Source organism: Phragmites australis, chromosome 20 (genome assembly GCF_958298935.1).
Source record: "Phragmites australis chromosome 20, lpPhrAust1.1, whole genome shotgun sequence".
Classification (NCBI taxonomy): domain Eukaryota; kingdom Viridiplantae; phylum Streptophyta; class Magnoliopsida; order Poales; family Poaceae; genus Phragmites; species Phragmites australis.
The window spans coordinates 1,881,091-1,907,668 of NC_084940.1; the positions used below are offsets into that span (position 1 = coordinate 1,881,091).

Below are 26,578 nucleotides of genomic sequence, written 5' to 3' on the forward strand. Positions count from 1 at the left end.
TTACTAACAACAGGTCCGAGCAAGGTAATCAACAGTGTGGCTGGTATATGATCCTGTTCCTTCATGGTTCATCGCACCTTCCAACTTGCATTGCCATCGTATATATGTAGAAGCTAGTACAAGATAGGCATAAAGTCGAATTGTCGACCTACCACTATTTTAGCCACATCACAGGAGTCTCGGCCCTAGTAGACAAGACATGGACTCTGAAAGTCCAGTCTAGGAGTGAGTTCTAGCCTCTTCTCTGTTTCCATGTCCGTGTTGGGGATTTGCCTGTGTTCTACATCGATTCAAGGAGTTCCACTCTTCATTGAGCATGAACACAATTATAAGCTGGATTATTTTTACGCATAAGCAATCATGTAGAAGTAGCTTGTGGCCTTGTTAATTAGTTTCACAGTTTCAGACAAGTTCTGGACTTCCTGGTGCTGTGAGTCATCTTGTTCATCTTTCGATGGAACAGCGTAGCTGACAATGAAAACTAAGAATAGTTTCCTACAGCTCCCATATCTGATCATCTAAGTTCTAACCACTGTTCTGCCGAATCTTACGTCGTTTCTGGACATTGACGCAGGAACAAGGGGGTGTCCAAGCTTGGTTGGCTGGCTGACTAGCCAGTTACAGGAGATCAATTAGTAACTACAGATCGGAGGAAGGCGACGGACGGTATGGCTGACATGAGACCCTGTCTAGTCTGACTCATGTTTCTTCGCCTCTTCCTTCGTCACCGTCGAAGGCGCACAAAGACACGCCCAGTGGATGAAGATAACACTCGGCGGAGCTCGTGCCGACGTCGGGCCAAAGATCCACGGCTGGTCGGCACCGGAAGGTGAGCCCCCCCCCCCCTCCCCCCCGGCGCGGGCCATGCACTGACGGAGTCGCTGCCGTGCTCTAGTTCCTCCCTACGGTTGAAGAGGATGAGGAGAATGCATGGCGTCTGGGGCCACAGGTGTGCACGTGCACCGGCTCGCAATCGCACGCGGGGGCGCCGCACCCCCCCCCCCCACCCCCCACACGGCGGGGGCTCGCGCTGTGTGCCCCGCGCGAGGTGGTGTTGCGGAGAATTTTTTTATTTTTTTAGCCCTTTTTAAACTAATATCTTATTAATAGCATGAGGGCTATTAATAAGATATTAGTTTAAAAAGGCTAAAATAAAAAAAAATCTGTTGCGGACGGCTGACGGAATGGTTGATGTAATCCTTGCGTAAGGATGCAACTGAGGAGGACATGACATGCCGGCCTGCCCCCCGTGGGAAACGGGAGTGAAAGGCGCAAAGCCTTCACCTTCAGCAGTGGCGGTCTGAGCATTTTAACTATATATGGATATATATATATATATATATATATATAGCTAAAAACATTTATTCGAAAACCAAGCTACTTTGCATATTTGGAACATCCAGAGCTAATTAGGTTTTAAGATGATGAAGTGCCCTAGTGAGTATAAATGGTATGTTGAGTATGAATACAACATGTTATTCTAAAATTTTAATAACTACTGACGTCGTACCCTAACATGGGCCCACCACTGAGCATCAGGCACACCAAACTGTAGCTTTTAATCGTGGATGGTGGGGCGCGCATGGTGATGCTACGCCCCCGCAGTATCTTGTGTCACAACTTTAGTTGCCCTGCAAAACAGGGCAAAAAAGTTGAAGGGCCAGTTTGTAAGGTGTGAAGTTAACTTCATATAGGAATCGTTCGATTCCCATAGGATATACTCGAGGGAAAATTCCTGCGTTCCATACAAATGATAAGAGTTCCTGCCGCGAATTGGATTACCGTTTTCTTGTGAATTTGCTTGGTTCGAAGCATGCCCTATAAATGGTACGCCTAGGGATTGTCCATATACACACAAGGGTTTACAAGTGGCAAAACAATTCATGACGTGTTTGGGAAATTTTAGTAGTGTCTTTCAACGCTTGATCTGAATGCTAAATTATTATCCAGCGCCAAAGTTTGTTAGTTCTCTAGTGCAAGGGCAGGTAGGAACTAGTAAGAGCAAGTACTAGCCCTGGGGTCGTGTGGGCACGGCCTGCTCCCCCTCTCCTTGTGCGTCATCGTCAGGGGGCGGCGGACCAGGCGCGGCTCAATGAGAGCTCCGTTTAAATTCTAGTTTTCCAGTGAATTTAGATATATTTTCATAAAGTTATAAATAACTAGTCACGGTTATGTCTTCGCTTAATCTTTTAGCTGGTCCACTCCTGGCTATCGCCATCGCCACATAAAAAAAGAAAAAAAAAGCTTTAAGGAACTATATAAACGCCCGAGCGCGCGCACGCACTACCTCCCGCTGCGGTTGCGACGCACTTGTCACGGTCCTTTTCTTTGATGCTTGGATAATTAGCCCGTCTACCTGCTGCCCCGGCCAAGCCGCGACCGCGAGCGAGGTTGGTAGCCGGCCTCGTCGTCGCTAGCCCGTACGTAAGCGCGCCGGGGCCTTTATAAGAGGAGCTCGCCGTAAGCTTGTAGGCTGCTGCGCGCCCGCGGCGGTGGGTTGGCGCAGGTAGCGTCGTCTCACGGGTAGCCGCCGGCCGGCGCGGCCACTATAACTTGGGTCACGGAGATATGGGGCGGCAGCCGTGCTGCGACAAGCTAGGGGTGAAGAGGGGGCCGTGGACGGCGGAGGAGGACAGGAAGCTCATCAACTTCATCCTGACCAACGGCCATTGCTGCTGGCGCGCCGTGCCCAAGCTCGCCGGGCTGCTTCGGTGCGGCAAGAGCTGCCGCCTTCGCTGGACAAACTACCTCCGCCCTGACCTCAAGCGCGGGCTCCTCACCGACGCCGAGGAGCAGGTCGTCATCGACCTCCACGCCAAGCTCGGCAACAGGTGATGCATCCTTCCATCAAGCCATCCATGCATGTTAACGTTGGCCGTACATGCACTCGTCTATATATATGCAGAATAATTAACTTCCGTCGTCCAAAATTATCAAGTAGACTGCATGATAATAAAGCTAGGTACAAGAAACACCTCAAACACGTACACTATCTGTCTAGGTAGTATTTCATTTCATATACTTATATGTAAGTAGTAGCTTAGCTTGTTGTATTTATTAATAGATCGGTCGCAAAGCACGCCATAAACTTGACAGCGATTTGATAACTCATGCATGTGAGCAATAAGCAATAAGTTGTGGATGACATGATCATATGTAAGGCATACGTAGGTAGGTAAAAGAAGCAACTTTTTCATCACTACAACTACTGCTGTCGTACGCAAGCAAGCTTAGATTTGGCCGTGTGTGTGCGTCGTTCGCGTCGCCGATCAACAAAGAAAACTAGATCGATCGACCAATGACCAACACAGTACGCATGTCACCTATCATTGCAAGAAAATAATTAAACTCTCATGGACTTACACGTACGTTCCCTGTCAACACGCAGAATTAATTAACGACAGACGAACTACTGTCCACTGATTGGTATAAGCACCATGCCAGGAATTTTTTTTTCCAAATGTATCCATCACCAAGCAGCCAAATCAGCTAGTAGAGCCCATATGCATGCACACGCGCACGCGGGTGATAGCGTTGTCAAAGCGTGAAACACCGGTCTGCATGCTTGATAGTCTGTAGAAGCGAGGTTTTGAAGATTACTTACTCCCTCCTGTTATAAATATTTGACGTTTTGATTAAGATCAGTCAAACTTTCAAAACTTTGACCGTCAATAGCTCCTAAAATATTTAGTTTAAAAATATAATTACACATATAGATTAATATTGAAAAATACTTTCATAATATTATATTTTTATTAGATATTATAACTATATTCTAATAGAACGTAATGGTCAAAGTTACACGTCAAAGATCATAAAAAATAAAAAACTTCATGTATTTTTAACCGGAGGAAGTACTATGTAGCGTACGTACGTGAAGGAGTAAAACACGGTTTTACTCCTAAATATAACCCCTTTCTTTTCTTTCCCCAAGCTTCTAGACAATATATACTATCAGATATTCAGATGACAATAATATTGTCAATGCTAGGACCATGCATTGAACTTTCGCTCTAGGAAACAGTAGAACAATATTTTGTGCCCGTTGGTTAGAAACTATAAGTGAATGATCATTCTCTTTTTTTTTGGGTTCTAATTAACGCGTCATGTTTTCATCTTTTTTTTTCTCAAAATTTAGTCTCGCTCTCTACATTTTGTTTATTTTTAAAGGAACAAAGTCTTTGCACATAGTTTATTTCCCCAAATTATGGTCATATATGCATTTGAATATCTCCTTATTTTTCCAAGCAACACAATAGCCACTATATATATAGAAAAAAGTCAATTCCCTGTTTCATTTAGGTACGCTCTTAACGAAAACAAATACAGTCAAGTTCATTATTTTCTAGCAATTCATAAATTGGTAGCTTAATCGCAGTACTTATGGACAATTATGGTTCTCTGAAAGGTCACATAACTATATCCTGAAAAATATAGAAACACTGTTGTAAGAAGCGTGACATACCGGTGACCTATTGCCATCGTACGAGGAAACAGGGGGCATCATCACATGTGCATTTGCTAGCTTCTTATGGAGGATTAGCCAAGTATGAACGTGTTTCTTTGTGGTCCTTGGTATGGTCATATATATTAGTCGATCAGTTTTTACTTTTTGGCAGAAGATAAGCAATGTCCTCAATCACTATCGTACCAACTGATGTAGATCTATCTTGAAAAGTTGTAGATGAATAAATAGATGGCTGGTGCATGCATGAGGTACATTAATGCACTGAAAGAACTTCATATTCAAAACCTAGACTATTGTCCCCAATGAAGTTGGTTCTAGCTAGGCTGAGATATATATAAGTGAGTAGAACCTTCTAACTATTAAAATAAAGTTTTGACATTAATTTGTATGGAAGAATTCTGAAAAATGTAGTTTTATAGATTCTCAAAAAAATTGAAACTTATGTGAAAACTCTCAATTTTGTGCAAACACAAAACCGTTCAGTGATTCATCCACAGAAATTTGGTAATATTCAAGCTGCTTATCGCTCTAGGCCTACAATGTCATAGCCACAGAAATTTGGTCAATTATTATACGTACCATTATAGATTTCTTGGATCACTTTCTTGATGTGTAACCTAGAGCACTGGCCACTTAACTTGTGAGGCTAAGAAACCTACACGTTGGATCCAGAAAATGGATAGCATGCATCACGTTTAGGTCCACTTGCCTCATTGGAAAAATGGAAGGGGCAAGGTCACTCTACCAACCACTTCGGTTATTTTTCACTCTTTAATGGCTACTCGCCTACTCCTCACATATATAGCTTAAAGAAACACATGAGACCGAAAGATCGATTGTGATCTTTCCTGTTGCACTTCAAATCAGCAAAGCACTTTTTGAAATTAAATCAGTAAAAGCATTTGTTGATGTAAATGATGACTATAGTTTTAACAGCAATGTAAGCAATATTAGGTAGAAATTTATGGGAAGGCAGGTCAATCTCACTTTTATGTCTCCCTCAGCTCCTATGGTTCATTATTGCCTGTGAAAATGATCGCTAATTCTGCTCTTCTTACAAAATATAAATAAGATCGAAAGTAAAAAAAAAAAAGACTATAGGGACTAGCCCCATAGTCTTAGGAAGACTAAAAGTGGGGGATCAAAACCAGGCTGGCTCCCTCCACTCTAATGAGCTTACCAGCCGGGTTATCCCCCACTTGCATAAGGTCGAAAGTATAGTCAGCTAAAACCTGTCACTAACTAGACATTCTTTTGAACCCACATAATTTCCTTTACATTTTAGCAACACACGGAAGTACTCGGTTAATTTTCATTCCTGGCATGCACTCATGCATGATGCACATATAATTCAAACATACACAACATCTAACATTTTTGGGGGGGCCGGGTCCATGCAGATGGTCGAAGATCGCTGCAAAGCTACCGGGAAGGACTGACAACGAGATCAAGAACCATTGGAACACGCACATCAAGAAGAAGCTGATCAAGATGGGCATCGACCCGATCACGCACGAGCCTCTCGATAGGAAGGCCAGCAGCCCGGCCACAACGTCTCAGTCCGTCGTCACGGCCGAGTCCAAGTCCGATGAGGCGACCAAGCAGCAGAGCCCGCAGAACAACAGCGTCCGGAACGCATCGCCCGACGGTTCCAGCCCGACGGAATCGAGCACGAACACCGCCAGCACCGGTGGTACCAGCAGCAGCAGCCATGACCAGGACCCGCTGGTGAAGTGGCTGTTGGAAGAGGACCCTCTCACTGGCGACGAACCGTGGCTCAGCTTCACTGACAACGTCGACGTCGACGAGTTCAGCAGCATCGCCGCCGGTCTGGCGTTGCCGTGGGACGGCGCGACCGTCGACTGGCTGCTCGACTACCAAGATTTTGGATTGGAGGGCTCGAGCATGGTCGATAGCCACATGGTCAACAGCTCAAACGGATCAAAGTTCTAGCTAGCTATACCAGCTGAAGATGTCAGCTTGTGTTGCTTTCAGTGTAGATAAGTAATAAGAAGCATGCATCGATGGAGGTTGCAAAAGGTAAATGACCAGATCGTAGGGTGATCAAGAGTCCTTGCTCTCTTGGATCGATCCAACCAAGGGCTGGGATGCATTTGAGAAAGAGGGGGTGTAGATTAGCCTTCGTTTTTCCCCCTTTGAGGTTAAGGGGTTGTATGACTAGAAAGATGTGTTTCTTCTCAAAGAGAGAGGATGTAGAACTCTTTGTTGTTCTATACATGTTTGCAATACAAAATCAGTGTGTGAGTAGCGGTGTATGTTTGGTTATACATAGGTGTATATATTAATTATATTGTTGATTAACTTGCACCTTGTGGCTAATGTATATATTAATTATATTGTTGATTAACTTGCACCTTGTGGCTAAGTCTTTATGGTTGGCGCTAGCTAAGTTGCAATTTGCTTCTTGTAGATACTGTTTTGGCGTGATACCTTCTCATCTTTTCTTTTTCGGTTATGAAATTGTTGTTGTAAGACACTTAGTGATGTTTGGTTTCATTAATTGAATCGGGGTTCGTCATCCCCACGTCTAAAAAACTTGCACCTTGTGGAGCATTCTGTGTGCAAATTGCATGCCCATGTGCTGTTTTACTTAATTGGCGATCAAAGGTTTTTTAAGATATTCCTATGTGCAAAGTTGGTGAGGCTCATGGTAGTTATATATAGCACTCACATATGTGTTAGTTATCTCTCTCTCTCTCTCTCTCTCTATATATATATATATATAGAGAGAGAGAGAGAGAGATGGTATATTAACGATCGATTGAGTTGGTAGGTGTTCGCAAATTCAACGGTGCAGTTGAGTTGGGAAATAAACTTGCTTATATACATACGGCACTAGTTAATGAAGACAGTGTTGTTTACTCAAAAGTTTTGACAATTTAAAAGACGGGAAAGAACAGAGCGAAAAAAGAATCGGTCCAGCGAGAAATGTAAAAAGTCTCGGAGATGCGATGGATACCAGGGATGTGAAATAACTGAAAAGATCGGAGAGGAGACGCATGACAGTGAGATGGATGGACCTCTCTGGAGTCTAGAGAGAAGCTAGATACAGTATTAGCTCCTAATCACCTTGATTTGCATGTTGTTCTTGAACTAATTATTTTTGCAGGGTGTGCTAGTAAGCCAGCAGAAAGGCCTACTGTGTTTATATATTACGAAAGTACACACTTCAGAAACTACTGCACAACGTACGACACGATGATGAATGCTGAGCGTACGAGAAAAAGAGAAGTACGTAGGATGAAGAACTTTCAACCTCCAACGTGCTCAAGCATTTGGGATTTTGGGTTGATGGAAACAGTGACGAAAAGCTATAGCAGCTGAGGCAGGTTTATTCTGTTTACCTGGTCCGATCCACTGTTTCCTTGTCAGCTGTGATGCTAAGCAACCACCCAATGAACATCCCCATCCGATTAAACTTGCTGTTCAAAGGATCCCATCCGATTAAATTTGCTGTTCAAAGGATCCCATCCGATTAATGCGTTAACCTTCTTTTTAAGGCACATATAAACGAATATATAATAGAATCCTGCCTACAAATGCTATCCTCGGCGCCAATACGTGCGTAGGCAGCAAATCGACGTGTTATCTGAAACTGAGTTAGCTGCCCAACTGAAGTTTTTGGCAAGCCTTTGTATGCAAGAAAAATGCATGGTGCATGTTAAGTGGTTAGCTGCATAGCTTTCTCGTATCTTGTTCTTCTTCCTATATATCATGGTTGCTGCAATATGTGTGTTAAGATGATACGTGGATGTCCATTCATAGCAAATAACAGAATTTCGTTTCTGCGACTCCTAGCTTGATCCAATGAAACATGATGAAATTTTTTGGAGATACAAGTATGCAACTGTCTCAGGCACAGATTCTTTTCAGGAGACAGTAGAAGCAATTACTAGCTACACTGATGAATGTAAGAAGGTTCTCGAGAAAGAAACGTCTTGGTCAGTGTCTTTCGTAAGTTTTTTTTGTCTTCAAGAACAAATCTTCCCTAGCATTTGTTAAACATGGCTGAATGAATGATATCAAAATTTACTGGCCGGTAGATATGGTCGTGTCACACTCAATTCATAAAATATATCTGTCCCATTTTGACGCTACCGGAGAACAAAGCAGTGTAGAAACTTGTGAGCTCTACCATATCATTGTGATAGTTACAACTTCAATAGTAAAAAAATTCAGCATATCTAGAAAAATTCTGAATTAAGCCTCACTTGGTAAAAAGGGAAAAGAGGAACGCAAATGCATACGCATGTACCGTGGTATTAGAATAATGAAGAGAACCCCTTCAAAAATAAAATTAAGAGAATGATTTTAAATAACAGATGATGAGAGGAATAAAAAGCACCTTGACCTAAACGCCCAATTGTACACGTCGAGTCAATTTTCTAACCAAATGCCACTTTCAACTTCTGAACATTCAGTGGTCATATGGCCTACTACGCTTTCGTGCATTTCCCTTCCATGACAAAGATATCAACGGCTGCATTATTCTTCTACCTCATCATAAAAGGACGAATAGCAACAGTCGCTCATGTATCAACTTCGCAAGCGACACTCTTGTTAACCTCTTCTATGTAACACTAATTAAAACACAACATGACAATGTGGAATCTTATGCTTCGTACCTACCTACTTACCTGTATCTTTTGCACAAAAAGCCAACATAGCTATGCGTACTAATACCAAAACGATATATTGAGATGCGTCCTAGTCTAGGGTCTATTTTGAATGTACGAATTTCACATGAAATAGCTCAATTTTCGTGGAATTCGGGAAATACTCTCGTGTTCCAAACAGGGCTCCTGTCTGAATTCTGAAGCATCACCTTCAGTTAAGAAAAAAGCACCAACCATGTCCTACCGAATAGCTGAAAAGCTCCAGAAGTTTCAGCATCTGGCAGCGCATTTGCCCGGATTCTGTTCTCCAATCTGCACAAACACACGTCCAAACGCGATGCGCTAGCGTAAGAACTCGCCAAGAACTTGGCTTGAAGCAGAGAGCAAGGATGCAGCAGCCAGCAACTGGTGACCCGTGAGCAATAGCTTGTAACATCCAAGTGATTGGACCAACGGGACACGGGCGAAAGGAACTGAATCATTAACAATTCCGAGGGGGCTTGTAGACGTACAGAACAAGATGGAGATGTACTAGTACTAGCTGCAAGTAGTGGCCATGACAAGCGCTTGATTTTGTGCAAGTGATCTTAGGGCCTATCATTAGAGGGAAGAAGAAGGGGTCAGTAGCTTGCCAAGATGAATTGGTCACCTGCAACTTGACATCTTTTGGAGGCCATGGACCGGCTGTGTCACTGTCAGGTTTGGTGAGCTCAGGACACGTCCCTGGTGAAAGCTTGTGAATAGATAAGGTGGGTTGGTTGGGTGATCTTAATCAGAGCTTTGTTTTATGGCCTCACTAAAGTATGCAAAATGAGGCAGGATACCAAGGGCTAATGACTGGTACAAGTACTGCTGATTTTTAGGGAAAGCACTGAAGATTTGTGCATCAAAGCAAAAGGGGGCAAAATAATGACAACATGTGTGATGGATGGCTGTCATAAGGTGATATCACTCTGGAGAAGAAGGGCACCGGTTGCTGTCCTGGGGCGCTAATGCTCAAGTTCTTTTTGAGGGGAGAAGGTGACCAAAGTGACAAGGCCATCTCATTACCTTCCAAAAGATGTAAGCACCGGTGATTGGTAGATTGCGTTGAATGGAACTAAACTAAAAATACAAAACTGATGTAATGCATACTCAGGATGATGAAACCATGCTCCAGTTCCCAGAAAGATGCCTCTATACAAAACATGTGGCAGAATTCGTGGCATCTTCGTTGATAGACACGCGTCGCTCTATGGTGTGCGCATGTGTCACCCTAACTGAAACGGCATGCCCTGAAATCTACACTGAAAAGATGCGTCACTTCATGAATGGTCGCGGCGTCAGTTACAGACATTTGTTCATCTAAACTCTCCCCTATGTAAGAGATGGAGAGGTCGCTATCATTTGTGCTCTAGTCTCTCTCGCTTTCACGCTCTCACCTCTCGTGCGCTTTCGTGCGAAGCCCAAGCCGTCTCTCCACTAACCTTCGCCGACACATCCCTTGCATCTCAATCTCGGTCCTCACCTTCACTCGATCTCCGAACCCAGTTGCAATTCCTCTCATCTTCGACTTCAATGGCTCGTCCAACTAGAGGCAAGGCTAGTTAGAACTTCCCTTTGACTAACATCCTTGGGCCGAGTTGCATGATGTCAAAGTTGCTTGAAAACCTTGTGAGCCGGAAGCTTGTCGTGAAGCTACAGTATGTTGCACTCCCGAAGAAGGGTGCTACCATACCAGAGCTATAGCTTGAGATTTTATCGTTGTCGAGTATTCCTCTACCAAATATTGCATTATATTGGTATGGCAAGTCCACTATCTCGAAGTTGATGTCTTTCGTGCGAGCCTCGGTGCCTTCACCAAACATCACTGGAAGTGTTATCTTTCCTAGTGTGTGGATTGGTTCTCCTCCGAAGCCTAACAAAGGTGTTTTGCAGTTTGCAATTGGGTGCGCGAAGGGCCCATGCGATCGAAGGTTTTGGTGAAGATGAGGTCAACAGAGCTTCCTCCAATCAGGATTCAACGTACTTCGGACCCGTAGATGTTGGTTATGATTACAAATATATCAGTATGTGGATAATACAAGGCGTGCATGTCATTGGGGGAGAAGGCTATTGAAACGTGAGACCATCGAGATTGTGTATAAGGTGGGTTTGTAGCCACATGATTGACACGCCGTACATACTCTCTGTGTTGTCGCTTAGAACTAAACTCTTGGTTCGAGCCCCCAGTGATGATCAACTCGACATTATGAGCTCCGCTCACATGGTGCAGCTAGAGAGGACCTTTGGCAGCCTGTCTAACCAAGATGGTGATAAAGCTTCGATTTTGGGTAGTGGTAGTGGGTGGGGTATGTAGGACGGGTGTTCGTTGTTTGGGGTGGAGTGTTTGTTTGTGTTGAGGCCATGTTTGGTTGAAGGCATGTGGCAATGGTGGGTGTACGCTTGGATGTGGATTTTGCTGCTGCCATGGTTGGCGGTGATGGCCAGTGTGATGCATTATGCGATTGTAACATTCTGTATTTTAGCATATTAATTAATACCACAGTTCACTCCAAATTAAAAAAAATTATAATTAAACAAACTAAGAAAAATCAAGGAAATATACATTTAAATATATGTATATACTTATATACATATTCAGATGTACTATTTTGGCTAAGTATTTCAAAGTGCACTAAAATTATTTCAAAATTAATCTCTGCATTGAATTGGTTTATATGCATCGGTTCTTGAATTTTATGGTTCTTTGATTGGAGATTTGAAATTGAATGTCCCTCAAATTTAAATCTATTCCTAGATTCCCTTCAGCTTAAATCAAATTGAATTCAAATCCTCTCCCAAATATCAAGATCCAAATCCAAATCACAATTTAAATATTCCAAATTGAATTCATTCCAGGTCCAAAGTCAAATCCAAATTCAAATGCCTCAATTTGAATTTAAACTTAATTCCTTACTCTTTTTCCTTTTTCTTTTTCCCCGGGCCAAATCCCCCTCCCCTCTCTTTGTTCCGGCCCACGTGCAGTCAGCCTGATTTTCCTTTTCTTCCCCCGCTCCCTGTCGACACTCCTGGGTCATGGCGCCCCGCTCGACCCAGCTCGCACCCGTGCCGTGCATGCTCACAAGCCCGCTCGCTCACACTCATGCTCGTCACGCCATCCACGTGCTACACATCCATCACTTGCCTGCCCGAGCCATCTCCCTCCTCCAGCGCAACACCAGCGTTGTCTCGCGCCATCGTGACGGCTTGCACATTCAATGCGACGACAACTTGCCTCTCTCACACGTGCTCTCTCTCTCTCTCTCTCTCTCTCTCTCTCTCTCTCTCTCCCCCGCAGCCCGAGCATCTAACACCCACAACTTTCTCGCCGCCGCATGTGCGGCCCGGCGCAGAGCCATCGCCACCGCTGGAAAGATCGTCGCCACCTTTCTGTTCATCGAGGATAGAGCGACGCACCGCACCGCCTTACTACTGTTCTGCCTCCCTCTATAAAAAGAGCAGTCCGGCCTCCCTCTCTCTGTTTCCTCACCTCGTCTCCACCTTTCTGTTCATCGAGGATAGCGCGACGCACCGCACCGCTTTACTGTTGCTCTGCCTCCCTCTATACATAGAGGAGCCAGGCCTCCCTCTCTCTGTTTCCTCACCTCACAGCCGCCATAGCACCGCCACCGCACCATTGCTAGCCATTATGGCTCCGTCGTCGTCGTTCCGTCCCCTGAGAGCTGCCGAGAAGCACCAGGAGGTCGCCACCGTCCTTGTGCCACCCTCCATTGACCAGAAGCCCGATGGGAGCACACCCACACCGGAAGTTAAGCCGCTCCACCACCATCGCTCCGTTGCTTCACCAGTCGTCGTCCTGCCCATCACCATTTTTGAGCTCATTGAGCATCTCCGCCCCCTCGTGTACCCCCTAGATAGCATGTCACCATCCTAGTACTCTCTCTTCATCGTCCTAGTACTCTCTCTTCGCGCGACCACGTGCAACCACTTGTTTTTCTTCCGCCGCATGTTGAAATCTCAAAGCCGGCGTGCACCTGCCCTCTGTGTGTGGTCCGACCATCGTGCCGTATAGCTCAGGAGCGCTAGGCTCCATTTCTTTGCAGGTTGACCGCGCATAGTATATGGGATGTGCTGTCTATTTTCTCCGTTGCTGTTGTCTTCTTCGGCTGCTGTCTAGCACTGCTTTGGTCACAGCCTGTCGATGATTAACCCACGGCCGAGTTCCCCGTAGCACGTAGGTGACCGATGTTAGCTTCTCATCATGGAACTCCAGTTGAAATCTGACTCCGGCGTGGCTCCACCTCAATTCCTCACCACCGACTCAATCCCCTTCGTCGCTCCGCTGCGTCACGCACCCGCGCGCGCGTGGCTGGGCCACCGGGCGGGCCTGTAGCCTAGCTGGGCAGGTCGCGCTTGGTCCGCACGTTGTTGGCCTGCCGGGCCAGCCCAGCCGGCCGGGGTCATGCCCCAGTGGGCCGGCTCAGCTCCCTTAGCCAATGAACACAATCTGCCTGACCCGAGCGGGCTGACCACTATGTGGCCTGGCCCAATCCGAGCCCATTTAGCCCAACCTAACACTATGCAGCGGGCCCTACCGAGTTACTGTTCGGTGGGCTTAGGTTACTGTTCAGTGGGTCTCACCTGTGGTCCCATCCATGAATAGTGCCATTTCATATTTTCTTAATTTGATTTTATGTTAAATATTTCAAGAGTCATAACTTCTCCGTTCTGGCTCTGATTTTGACGATTCTTTCATCTAAATTCAAGATCTACCTATCTATCTCATTGTGGTATCCACTAGGACTTTTTTGGCTTTCTATTTGGTGTTATTTATTCTTCTCTAATATAATTCATTATTGATCGTAGTCGCGTTTGCAGAACCAGCAGAATTTTGTGAGTGTTGCGTGGGAAGCGTCAAGAGTGAGGAAGATCCAGATTTCGATCAAGGTTTAGAAGAGAATATTGGAGAAGACAAGTCATATCTCCTTGATCATATTGAACCTATGTTTTCAAATAATTCACATGATCAAACTAAAACTGGATTTATTATCATGTGCTATGTATTGCGCTTTTCCAAACTACTTACAATAGTTAAATGATATTAAACACATGCCATGCCTTGAATATCATCATCTAGAGTATATATTACCCTAGGATTATCTTTCGTTATCTATATTAACGTTGGACGACGCCTTGTTACCTAGCATGCTTAGAATTAAATACGTCTCCCAGGAGACGTCGCCTTGAAATGCATCTCTTCGGAATGATGTTCACCGTTTATCAAAATTAACTCATGTGCCATGAATCCTTGATGGTTGTGAATTCTATTACGGTTGTGAAATCCTTGATATCGTATGAGAAATGGAGGGTGCTGTGTAAAATAGGTGAAAACTATTTTGGCGGGAGCAGGTAGAGTAGTACTCTAGTCGAGGATGCTCTTGAAGGCTTGAGTTACCTTTGTGGTATTTATTGCTAGAAGATACATGTCCTGGCCGCTTAAGAACCGAATCATTTCGCCGCCATGCTTAAACTATCTCAGTGCAATCATGTGTCCTGTGTGGGAAGGACTTGACTTTTCTATCACCAGACTGAGTTGGACATTATATTAGGAGGCTGAGAGCAACGAGCAGTCAAGTGACTATCTAGCTCTCTGTTTGAATATGCATAGACCGACAAGTGCTTAAAATGGAACATGACATTCATTACAAGACCTTTAGTACTTGGGGGTAAATCTCGTAGAAAAGCCCGGCAGGAAAAGTGATTGAAGTGTTTCGGTATGATTCGCTCCTCCGCTTGCAACGATTGGAGGCTAAATATATCGTGTTGGTACAGTGTACAACCTCTGTAGAGTTTAAACCTATTCGAATAGCAGTGTTGTGAGGAATCATCAAGATAATATTCTAATTAATCATTAAGCCGATCATTTGTGTAATCACGACTACAACGATTAATCAAAATATCACCCCGGTAGTCCCAACACGTATTTTGTGCCCAAGATCGGAACACATGCATTTCCAATGTATACATTACAACAAAGCTTAAGAAAGAGCGGGTAATTAACATCATATTACAAGTTCTTAAGCATTCAACCATTTACACATTTTACAACAAAAGGAATAAACTACACAGCGAAAGAATTAAAACTTAACAACAATAAAAAGACCGGTGGAACCATATACCCTTAGGCTCCACCCAAACCTAGTTACACGAGTAGACGACACTACTCTTGCCCGCCACCGGCACCGGCAAACATAAAGTAGCCAGAAGCTAACCTTTCCTCGCCTGCAAACTTGAAAGAGCGGCGTGAGTACAAAGGTATTCGCAAGACTTAAACCATATAGGACACGTATAAATAGACCGACTCCAAGGGTTATGCATTGAGTTATTAGCAAGAAAAAAATCATAAGGTTAAGTAAATATTCATATGCATAAGCAACCTAACATCTATGTGTGAGCACCTATACTTAACCAAAACACATATCAAATCTATCATGTAAACACCAACCTGCATATAAATATAAAAGGATTCATCTCATGTAACCAAGGATCATCACCAACCATACCCAACATATCCTCCATACCAAACATTCCACATTCATAACTCTGCGTCCGATGCAGATGGACAAAAGCTTGCTCATAACCGAGAGCGCGACAATTCGAATTAATTTTACACACTGCAGGGGAGTACTCCTGAACCCACACGATATGAGATCATCACCCACACAACCCGTCAGTTGCGAGTGATAATTCATGTACCCACCTCAAACATTTGGTCCCATGCCCAACGCATGTGGAGGCCACCTAGACCCCATGCGTACGACGTCTTACTGATGGATCTCAGATGCCTCTACAAGCCCTTACTCACACCCCGGGCGCATGAGTCAAATGGGCGCGATGACTTACGGTACTTGGCTTACCCGTCCCATATTCGAGTATGTGGTGAGCACAGAAAAATGCTAAAGTCAACGGCACCGACGAACGGTGCTTAATCGATTCAAGCGGACCTATAGAATCCGAGTCTCCCTTCTCGAGCCATCCCTATTGCTCGCTCGAATCTCGGCTCATCCTCACTAACTTACACCATCCTCCATCATCATTATATTTGTGATATAAGGTAAGCACTAAGCTCACGAACAATGATCGAACCATCGCTCGACTTCTACCAAGGACCTAAGCCATACTAAGCATAACGCTTTCATTTTAAGTTAGATCATTATGTGATATGAACAACCCAGGTTACGAAGTATCAAGCGATAAACAATGTCAAGAGAGGGTAATGCAATAAATAGGATCTAACCCAAAACCCGACATAAGACTTATTGACATGCAAACATACATAAAGCATAACTTATCTATTGACACAATATATGATCCAAAGTAATGGGATGAAAATGCTTAGACACTTACCTTGGTGCTCAGCTTGATCACAAGCAAGGGAAACAACATCCGGATCGCCCTTGATCACGCCCGCGTCACCCTCCGGTCCTTCGTTCACTAAAGAAGAACGCGTGCAATGCGATGAGTATGAATAAGGTATTAAGACGTACGCTACAAGATGCACAATGAATGAGGATGCAAAACAACAAGTTAAGAATACAATGACACACGAACGAACAAAGATGTTTTGCAATCTGGGTAACATCGGAACTTTCGACTTAATGTCGGAACTTCCGACTGGAATCAAAACTTCCTACTTGGAAGTCGGAACTTCCGAACCTTTGAAATTATGGACACTCGGCTAGAAAAAATTTTAATCAGAAGTTCCGGTACTAAGGTCGGAACTTACGGTATTGGCCGGAACATCCAGCACTCTCAAAAAATGGGCTTTCGGGTTGCAATTCTATTCAATCGAAAGTTTCGGTCCCAAGGTTGGAACATCGATTAGGTCAAAAACTCCGGCTCAGACGAGGCTTTTGGGTTGGGTTAACTCGAGTTAAAACTGAAACTTTCGATATGAAAATCGGAACTTCCGATACCTTTCAGAATACAAAGTTTTGCGAATAACTTAGGTCATTTCGGCACTTCAAGAACGCAGCTGCAAAAACTCAAATTCTACCAAATCCATCTGGGCATTCTCACCATGGGAACCTAGGAAACTTACCCAAGGTCATTGTCAAGGTTTGTGATAGTCGATTGAGAGAGACTGTGCTGGAATTTTCAAAAAAGAGAGAGGTGACAAAAATAGTTTGCCAATCCTTCAATCCTTCATGCATGCATGAAATTCTTAGATGGATGGGAAACTAGAGAGGTGGGGAACACCATGGCAACACATGCATACCTTGATTTGCCTTCTTAAGGGAGGGATTTGGGTGGAGGAGGAGAGAGCTTGAGAGAGGGAGAAGGAGAGCAGCTTTGCTCTTGTTGTTTTTGGTGGGAGAGAGAGAGTGAGAATGAGGGAGTGAGGGGGAGCACGGGTGGGACGGGAAAAGGGCTACTGCAGCTGGGAGAGAGAAGTGAGGTGGTGGGGCCAGCTATCATCAGACTTGACTTTTCTATCATCGAACTGGATTGGACATCATACTAGGAGGCTGAGAGCAACGAGTAGTCAAGTGACTATCTAGCCCTTTGTATGAATGTGTAGAGATCGGCAAGTGCTTAAAAATATAACCTGGCATTCAGTACAAAACCTCTAGTACTTGGGGGTAAATCTCGTAAAAAAGCCCGGCAGAAAAGGTGATTGAAGTGTCTCGGTATGATTCGCTCATCCGCTTACAACGACTAAAGGCTGAGCATATCGTGTGGGTACAGTGTACAATCTCTGCAGTGTGTAAACCTATTTGAGTAGTCGTGTTCACGGTCATAGACATGCGAAGATATAACCTTTTTGACTAGACTCTGGGTGTATGTGTCTTGATGAGTGAGTGTGTTGACTAGATGTCTGTATGATAAGGTTGCTAGCTCAATCCGTCTAGAGCTGTGTGGCACTAGAGGTACACTGGATGTAATACTAGAGATTGCGGAGCAGGGTGTGGCCCCTCCTAAGACTGAAAAACCCTCAGATATAACATGTTACCTTATTTTCTATAATAAACTGTTTTGAAGTTAACAGTAGAGAACATAACTGAACTCTTGCATAAACTGTTTTATGCTAAAACTAAACTGTAAAGCTTTATCATTGAATTACCCCTTTATACATCTATCAAACACTTAAAGTAGTATAGGGCTTGCTGAGTACCTTCCGTTCTCACTCTCGCTGTCATTCAGATGAGGAAGTCGATACCAACTTCACCGGAGATGAAGGTGAGGATGAAGAGTAGTCTTAAAAGTCGCGTTCGCACCCTAGCTGCTTGTGGCTGGGTCGTGTTTTCTGTCGTGCTTTTGTTGACCGTTAGGTCAGGTTTGTAATATACCCTATGGGTTGTAGCCTTTTGTACTCTTAATCTTAATACATATGTATAAAGTTTGACTGTGATACTATGAATGTTATACTATGCGTATCAGCTACTTGATCCTGGGACTGATACATGAGGCATAGGAAATTCCGGGTTCGGGGTCTCATAGCGATCTTGTTCAAAATATTGGTGTAGATTTTCTTTATAGGCAATAATATGTGGACATGTTTTTGCAGTATGGCCGGCTCGTTCTCCATGTATCTCACAGTACATGGTATCCGGGTCTCTATGTGGCCCTCGCCCTCTACGACCGCCTTCTCGACCCCTGCTCAGGCAACCTCCTTCACGTCCCCCTTCGCGGCTTATATGATGTCCACGCTCTCCTTTGATGTTATGGATCTTCGGTATGCCCTTTCTGCCAAGTTTATCATTGTATTTGTCTCGTCCCCTTATGACAGTGATCTTTGTTATGAGGATCCTTCACTCCTTGGTTCTCAACTCTCTCTTCTCTTCTCTGAGATGCCACTTCTGGGTTTTTTAGCTTCGATTGAGCCCCTTCCTTCTTGCGGCGCTTATCATCCTCCGCCCTAGCATATTGTTCCATTTTACCCAAGAGATCATCCATGTCCTCAACTGGCTTTAGGTTTAGAAGTTCTCTAGAGGGCCACTCCGAAGACCCATCATTGCAGCGTCGATGATGGTAGCTTCGTTGATGCCGCGAGCTTGACACTTGATGTGTATAAACCGATGGACATAATCTCTTAGGCTTTCATCCAAACCTTGCCTCACAACACACAAGTCTTCGGAAGTGATAGGTTGTGTGTAGTTTCCCTGGAGGTTGGAAAACATAGCTTCGTAAAGCTATTCTCAGGAGAAGATTCGTCCCACGGGTAAGGTAGTATACCAAGATCACGTGATGTCATCAATGGCTACACAGAGCTCTTGGCCATGGTGATATCATCTCTGCCTGCGGACTTAACTGTCGCCTCGAAGCTCATGGTGAACTCATTTGGATCAGTTTCTCTAGTGTAGTAGTGCAATCTTGGCATCTTGAATCTCGAAGGCCAAGGAGTCGTCTGCAGCCCCTGCGACAAAGGGGAGCTAGGGTCGATGGCTCTGAGACAGTGGTGTCTTTGGTTGGGGTATGAGGAAGCCTAAGACCAAGCTCCGATGCCGCTCCTGGCTATCTTCTTCCCAAGACAGAGATCTGCCCTGAGATCCCCTTGAAGTGCCTAGGTTCAAAGCTCCAAGCTACCGGAACACGAGTAGTCCGCGCTTGAGCTCCACTTGCTTTAACACATCCTCCGCCCACTGCTTGTATTCATCTTCTTTAGACATCACTGCATGCACATGTGTCCAACGCGCTTCCACCGTCTCCTTTTCTTCCTTCAACCGTTCTGTTGATCTCCGCCACCCTCTTCTCCGCTTCTAGGGCCAAAGCATTCCCACGCTCTACTCTTACCTGCCTCCTTCGCCACCCTATCTTCCTCATCACGACGACGTCGCGCTTCCGCCGCCTCTCTCTCATCCTACACTACTTCCTCGCCAACCTCTGGTGCATTCTCCTAGCTCGGTCCACCCTGACCTCCACCCGATGCATCATCCGAAGCCAGCGCCGATGCCAAAAGCCTGCATCAGAGATTTGTGACCTTGTGGTGTTACAGGCGAAGGTGGGTCTGACTATCCAGCCTTCACAGGTTCTTCACATTCAGCCCCTAAGGACTTCGTGCTAGGAGCTTTTCGATTTACTGACATTCCTATGAGCCACTAGTTCGGTTCCCACGGATAGCAACAACTGTTGTGGTGGGATCTCGAGGATCACACACGGAGGTGGACCTTCCGAAGTTAGATGAGAATCAAATTGAGTGAGAATTGATATATTAATAGCTGATACCCGACCACCCCGAGGATCCTTACTGTTCTGCCCCTTGCAAGAGCATATTCGCTAGATACAAAGGTCCTTTTATATTGATCTCGGGACATAAATAATTTATTCTTATTTACACGTCAATATTCTTGACCCCACCGTGAAGCGGTACTATGTTTAGGTCCTTTGTCGTCGGAACCATGCGCAGAGGACCTTCGCATCATCTTCGCGTGACTCCTCTTCATGGGGCTTTTCGTCCCTAGTCGAGGGTCCACCTTTCAACTTCGCATCATCTTCGTTGGGGTCCTGTCTGCGCTTGTCTATGTTCGTTTTCGGCCAAAGTAGGTGGGGATGTGTCACTCCCCCAACAAATAGTTTTTACTAGGATAACAACTCAGATCGCTTTCGTCATATACGATTAAAGCCATATTTGTGAAGTAAATTTATGAAGAGAATTGTTGGTGTGTACACTTGTATCAAGGTGTTACCATAATGCATCTGAAGATCATGTTATACAATCAGTCAATGGGTGCCCTAAATTCTATATGTTACCTAAATTGCCTTGGACTTCTCCAAGGTCGGCTTAACTTCAAGCTCTTTCATCCATTCACACAGTAGGGAATTTACTTCATCTGGAACTTCATCGTGTGGAGCATGACCTGATATATTCACCATGAGAAGAGAAAGCCAACCACAAACCACAAAACTCCATGAAGGGCAAAAGGTAAAAAGGATTAAGATCTATTGAAAGGGATAAAGCATCGCAGCAGGCAAACAAGAACAATGGGCGTGCAGGGGCAGAGAGGGAGGGAGTTACCTGCATCTAACTCTCGAATATGGACCTTGCTGCAATGCTCTCGGAACATGGTAACAAACGCTTCGGATTTTGTAAGGGGGTCTTTCATCCCCTTGTTTCGAAAAGAAGCAAATAAAATAAATTAGCATCCCACATTTCAACAGTCAATTAGGTAATAGAGTGATAGATATGTCATTAGCGGATGATTTTTTATGAGAATGAGGAGCTTATCTTTATTGTGGATGATATTAGGCACATACCTGGATAACTAAGATTCTTCCTCCAAAAGAATCAAATAAAAAATTAAGAGGAATCGAAAGATTGAAGTTGAATATGCTCTCAATAACTGTTGCTGCCCCAGGATCATATGACTGATTTTTTGTCAAGGTCAATTTTTTTTGCAGACCATGCTGCAAACTGAAAGGTAAGTGCATGCCAAATATACGGTGCAATGTGAGGATACAGCTCTTATAATCTGGTCCACAAGTGACTTGTCTACCCGTTCAGTTCTCTAACAATAAAAAGATGGGTATTGCTTAGTAACAGAAGGTGCTAAAAAATATTTGAAAAAAAATACAGAAGTAACTTCAAAATATGCATACTGTAGGATAGTATTCCTTAAGAACGCCTTCTACCCTTGTCCTCAAGAAGAGCAAAAGAAGCTGTGCGGACAACCTGGAAAGCCATGATGTTCGTCTTTCCTGCACGTATTTGAATTTACTATAATTAAGTTAATTTGCACCAATAATATACTTCAGAGACTAAATCTCAATGTCAAATATTTTGTGTTTTTTACTACCGATCATTTAAAAGAATACAGGCACCAAATATATGTATCTAACAATTAAATATTAGCCTCGCCTAACGCCTATACTTCACTTAAGACTTACAAATGATTTTAAATTCGAATTTCTGCAAATTAGCAACTAACACAACACATTGCCTAAGTTTTGACTAATTTTTAAATAAAGCTTTTAACAGCTATCTAAGGTTGATATACTACATAAAGGCACATCAATACGGACCAAACAGTATTACCAACTTCACTTTGTAGTGCATGGTTTCTCAATCTTATTTTTAGTCAAGGGAAACATGATAATATATGAGATAACCGCATATATACATTCATTATTTCAGCAAATCAATATAATGAAATACCACTTCTTGTTTTCTCTAATAAAAACATGGTACCCAAGGCCAATTTACTCATGCAGCAGCATTTTATCTGTGGCCATCAAATATCATACAGCAGAAAAGATATAAATCACCAAACATAATTATAAATAATTCTACTGAATTACGGTTGCCTTACTTCACTTAATGGGATGAACGGGTAATTTGGAACAATTGAACCAGCTGAGTTTAAAAGAACCAGAGACTTTGCAACAGAAGGCCATAAGCCAGCAGTAATAGCACCAATATAACCTGAGAATATTAGAGCAAGTGACGAAGAGAATGATTTCATAAAAATTAATCTATATAAAGGATTTATGACCCATCATCATCGTATCAATGTTAGTTACTATGTTAAGTGTACCTCCAATAGAGTTGCCAACAAGATGAACAGGCTCCCTCACGACATCACTAATGAAGTCCCTCAGTAATTCTGACCAGAAAAGTTCTGAATAGTTGACATTTGGTTTCTCTGATTTTCCAAAGCCAACAAGGGTGATTGCCCAAACTCGGTGGCCCGCATCAGCAATATTGCCTATATTGTCACGAAAGTGCTCCAGGAAAGCTCCAAAGCCATGCACAAGAAGGACAGCAGGACCTTCATGGCCAAAAAAGGTATACTGCGGAGAATTCTTGAAATGAGGAATTTGCGGTAGCTGATATAAATAAAATTGTGTGTGTGGATAAATCTAGTTGCATAAGCACATAAAATTGAGTAGAAAATAGTATCCCATATTAGTTGCATAAGCACGGAACATTGTGCAAAGTGTAATTCAGAGGGTCTTTCATAAAATATTAGTGGCTTCTAGTGGTTGATCTGACTCAGATCATCTGAGTCATATATATAAATTTCTAGATCTCGCTATCCTATTTTATAAACTATTCTCAATTGAAATTTCCCACCTACATAAATAGGACAATATATCCCATGTTTGTTTAGAGCGGATATATCCTCTAATTAGAATTTCGTAATGGGTTCTGACATGTTGGAAACAGAATACATCATCTTATGCACTACAATAAAACACTGTACTTGAGGATAAACCACACCTGTACATGATAACCCTTCCATCTCCAGATTCTTATAGGATAATTTTCCTCAATGCATACTTGGGATTTCAATGACAAAAGCCAGTACCACTTCAATGTAAACAAATAGATTGTTAGAGGCAAAATAAAATCATGTCTGGTTTTCCTAACAAGTCAGCTCAAAAGTGGAGGAAAAGGTATGGCATTGAAAACAAAAGGAAAGAAATAAAATAGAAGTACCTCCATGGAATAGATAGCATCTACTGCAGCTGTAACTGTAGGTGTTGAGTACCCAAATGGTGATAAAAAACCGGCGTTTCGATCTTTCTCGTATTGAATAGCTTCATGGTAAACTCTCCTCCTGGATATGACTCCAAGCTGAATTGCAGTACCAAACAAGCTGTAGAACGAGGCACCATCCCTGGTTTCAGCTAAGCGCACTTTATCATGCAACCTGGATACAGAAGTTAAATCAGATCTGCTATTAAAACTCACTAAGGATTTGTATAACATCAAAGAATAACATACAGAAAGACAGAAAGAGATGGTCTATTCCATAAGGTGCTAGGCAGCACTGCAGCGTTGTCAATAGAAGCACACCAATGATGTGAGTTATGTACTCTTTGTAGTTTTGGATTTGACTGAATAAGACCCCAACAAGAATAAAATTGAAGGACAACATAAGTGGGTAACACATACTCTTGCCAACTAGCTTTTCCTGTGCCTTCCAGGTATTTTAGGTAAGCAGCTAAAGCATCCAAAGTAATTTCAGTTCCACCTCTAACTTCAAGTGAGCTTTCTGATGCAAACATTGAATTCATAATCCTCCTCCCTGATGTACCAGAATCCATGGTGGTATCCTCAATGCTTCCTCCATTGCTGATCGTTGATGTAGAACTACTTTTGATCTTTCTTTGATCGAAAGTCTTTTTTAGAATAGATTTTGCAGACATGCTCTTGAGAGGAATCCAACTATCCTCTTGCATTCTACTGTCTTTCAGGAACCCTTTTAGTTCTTCCAATGTGGGTAGAGAACCTAAACAGGAAATTGTTTTAGTAGCTAAATGAACACACCAAAATGTTCAAAGATATGGATAACATTAACATATTCTCTGGAAAGAACAGAATTGAAATGCACCTGCATCTAAATCCACATTTAGAGCAGGCAAAGTTGGGGCAGAAAGAGGTGCGCTCATTGGTAATTTTGCCTTCAAAAATTGGTTGTGTGACGTCGGTACTTCTGTCAAACTCTGGTATAATGATTACTTCAGCATGCTGTACATATTTTAAGTAATTAAAGGATAATATGAGAGGTTGAAAGCACTTGAGACCACCAAACTACCTTATAGTCATACAACGGAGTACTCCAAGACACTATCTTGGGAGGGTTTCCCCATGAGAATGATCCATTGGACAAAGATGATTCAACATTGGCCAAAACACTGTGCACTCTGTATTCAACCTCCACTTCTGTAAAAATAAGACCTGCTTGTACCTGTTGCTCCACCAATGCATGCAACCAGGAGATCTGGATGTGTTAGATGGCAAGAGGTGAACGTGTACGTAAATTCTTAAGCACAATTCCCAACATAAACCTTGCATAGCGACCTCATTCACAAGCTTCAGAACAATATCTTCAGCATTTCCCAAGCCTATGAGCAGATCAGACTCTTGAGATTTCAAAGCCATCTTAAGATCTTTCAAAGCAAAAAGCAGAAGTTCCAGCTTTTTGTCTGAATAGCCTGCAAGGGATGAAAAAAAAAACTAATATGAATGCCAACTGTCAATGTGATTCACTTATTTCCTATAAACAGTACATAATTCTAGTATTGCAGAAGCAGGATTGCTGTATTAACTTGACATTATGTGACTTGGTAACAGTAAATTAGTAACAACCCCATATTCATTCTTCCAACGGTCCATACTGGTCTGACAAGCAACAAAGGATGAGCATCAGGGGTCCTATACAAGTTGAGCACAGTTACTTGCGTGCATACGGATTTTGGCGGGGATACACTATCCCATGAGCAGGCACATACAATGCAGCACAAGGCAGAACAGGTTTCAACATTTATTAGCCTTTGATGCAAAGCAGGCGATGTTTTATGCTGGTAAACTTCACAATTAGCGGCAGCTATCAGTGTTAACAAACAACCCAGACTCAATATCCAAGGTAATAACAGACACCGTGCCCTGTGTTCAACTTCAGTTTGCTCTGCATTTCAACGCGACAACCACATGAAGCATCAACGCCACAAACCATGCTCCAATGAGGCAAAAGCACAACGATCGAGAGGGTAAGTCGAAGACTAAGCACCAACGAACAATCGTCCGAGATCAAACCACCGCACGAACACTAAGGCATTCCATCGAACACACCAAGCGCATTATCCTCGTTCCTCTACTCGGCCGCGTGCGTAAGTCGAAGACGCAGCAAGCACCTTACAGTCAGCAACTTACCAGCGAGGATGCGGCGATCGAAGACGTAGAGCGGCACGACGGGGCGCCGCGGCTCCGCGGCGGCGGCGGCGAGGCCCGGGTGGTCGTCGACGCGAAGATCGTGCTTGAACCACACCACCGCGGCCGCGCCCCCGCTCCGCGCGCACGTCACGGGGGCGGCGGCATTGGAGGCGACGATCCGGCAACGGCTCCGGCTCCAGCGGCGGCGCGGGGCTGGGATGAGAGGCCCGAGGCGTAGCGCGAGGAGAGCCATGGGAGGAGCAGCGCGGCGGCGTCAGCAGCAGCAGTAGCCATAGGTGGGGCCGGGCGGGGATAAGAAGGGCGGGGCTAGGGCGCGCCCATGGTCAAGTTGTGGCGGAGGGCGGCTGCTCGGAGTCGCGTGCGATTTCTGTGGCGACAAGTGCTCTCGCGCGGTGGCCAGTGCCCAGTGGGCAGGACGCGGTTCCTCTGACGTACTGCACGCCCACTGACACGTGGGGTCCGGGCCCGCATGTCAGCGAGCGTGCAGTGGCGGACCAGTGAGCAGCAGTGGGGCTCTCCGCAGCAGAGCGCAGGGGAAAGGCGCAACAGAACAGCGGGTCGTCGTCGCGCGAAAATTTCACATGAAATTTGCAGAGAACGGCTTAATTCTTCGTATGATTCAGGGAGAATTCCAGTCCAAACAGAGGGTTTTAGACTAAGCGTATTTGGAGTTTATTGTATGATCGGAGAAACTCTCGTACGGTTGTAACTTTTTAATGTAACGATAAGAGTTAATAAGATTTTTTATTCTTCAAAAAAGAAAACAGGGCCAACGGAAAAGGATTTGCTATGTCACAACTTTGCACAAGTCAT

The 26,578-nt window shown here is 44.0% G+C and overlaps 2 protein-coding genes across 7 annotated transcripts; one reads left to right on the forward strand and one right to left on the reverse strand.

Annotated features, from left to right (window-relative positions):
* Positions 1-1,349: 1,349 nt before the first annotated feature.
* On the forward strand, positions 1,350-6,754 carry LOC133902484 (MYB-like transcription factor ODO1). The gene is made up of 2 exons (XM_062344082.1): positions 1,350-2,831; positions 5,869-6,754. Exons 1-2 carry the CDS (start codon positions 2,569-2,571, stop codon positions 6,419-6,421), a joined length of 816 nt encoding a protein of 271 aa, XP_062200066.1. The 5' UTR covers positions 1,350-2,568; the 3' UTR covers positions 6,422-6,754.
* An 8,355-nt stretch (positions 6,755-15,109) lies between these two features.
* Positions 15,110-26,151, reverse strand: LOC133901398 (uncharacterized). 6 transcript variants are annotated; one of them, XR_009906728.1, is made up of 16 exons: positions 25,745-26,151; positions 24,893-25,026; positions 24,627-24,779; positions 24,423-24,534; positions 23,984-24,320; positions 23,525-23,738; positions 23,306-23,395; positions 22,620-22,875; positions 22,395-22,507; positions 21,685-21,783; positions 21,546-21,593; positions 21,343-21,453; positions 21,104-21,194; positions 20,839-20,945; positions 16,495-16,581; positions 15,110-15,369 (listed from the first exon to the last, which is right to left on the reverse strand). XR_009906728.1 is itself a non-coding variant. In XM_062342778.1 (15 exons), exons 1-14 carry the CDS (start codon positions 25,995-25,997, stop codon positions 20,839-20,841), a joined length of 2,118 nt encoding a protein of 705 aa, XP_062198762.1. In that variant the 5' UTR covers positions 25,998-26,151; the 3' UTR covers positions 15,110-15,369. The 6 variants fall into 6 exon arrangements, 4 of the variants coding, with proteins under 4 accessions (XP_062198762.1, XP_062198761.1, XP_062198764.1 ...); XR_009906729.1 differs by having other exon boundaries at positions 15,110-15,376; XM_062342778.1 differs by lacking the exon at positions 16,495-16,581.
* Positions 26,152-26,578: the final 427 nt, after the last annotated feature.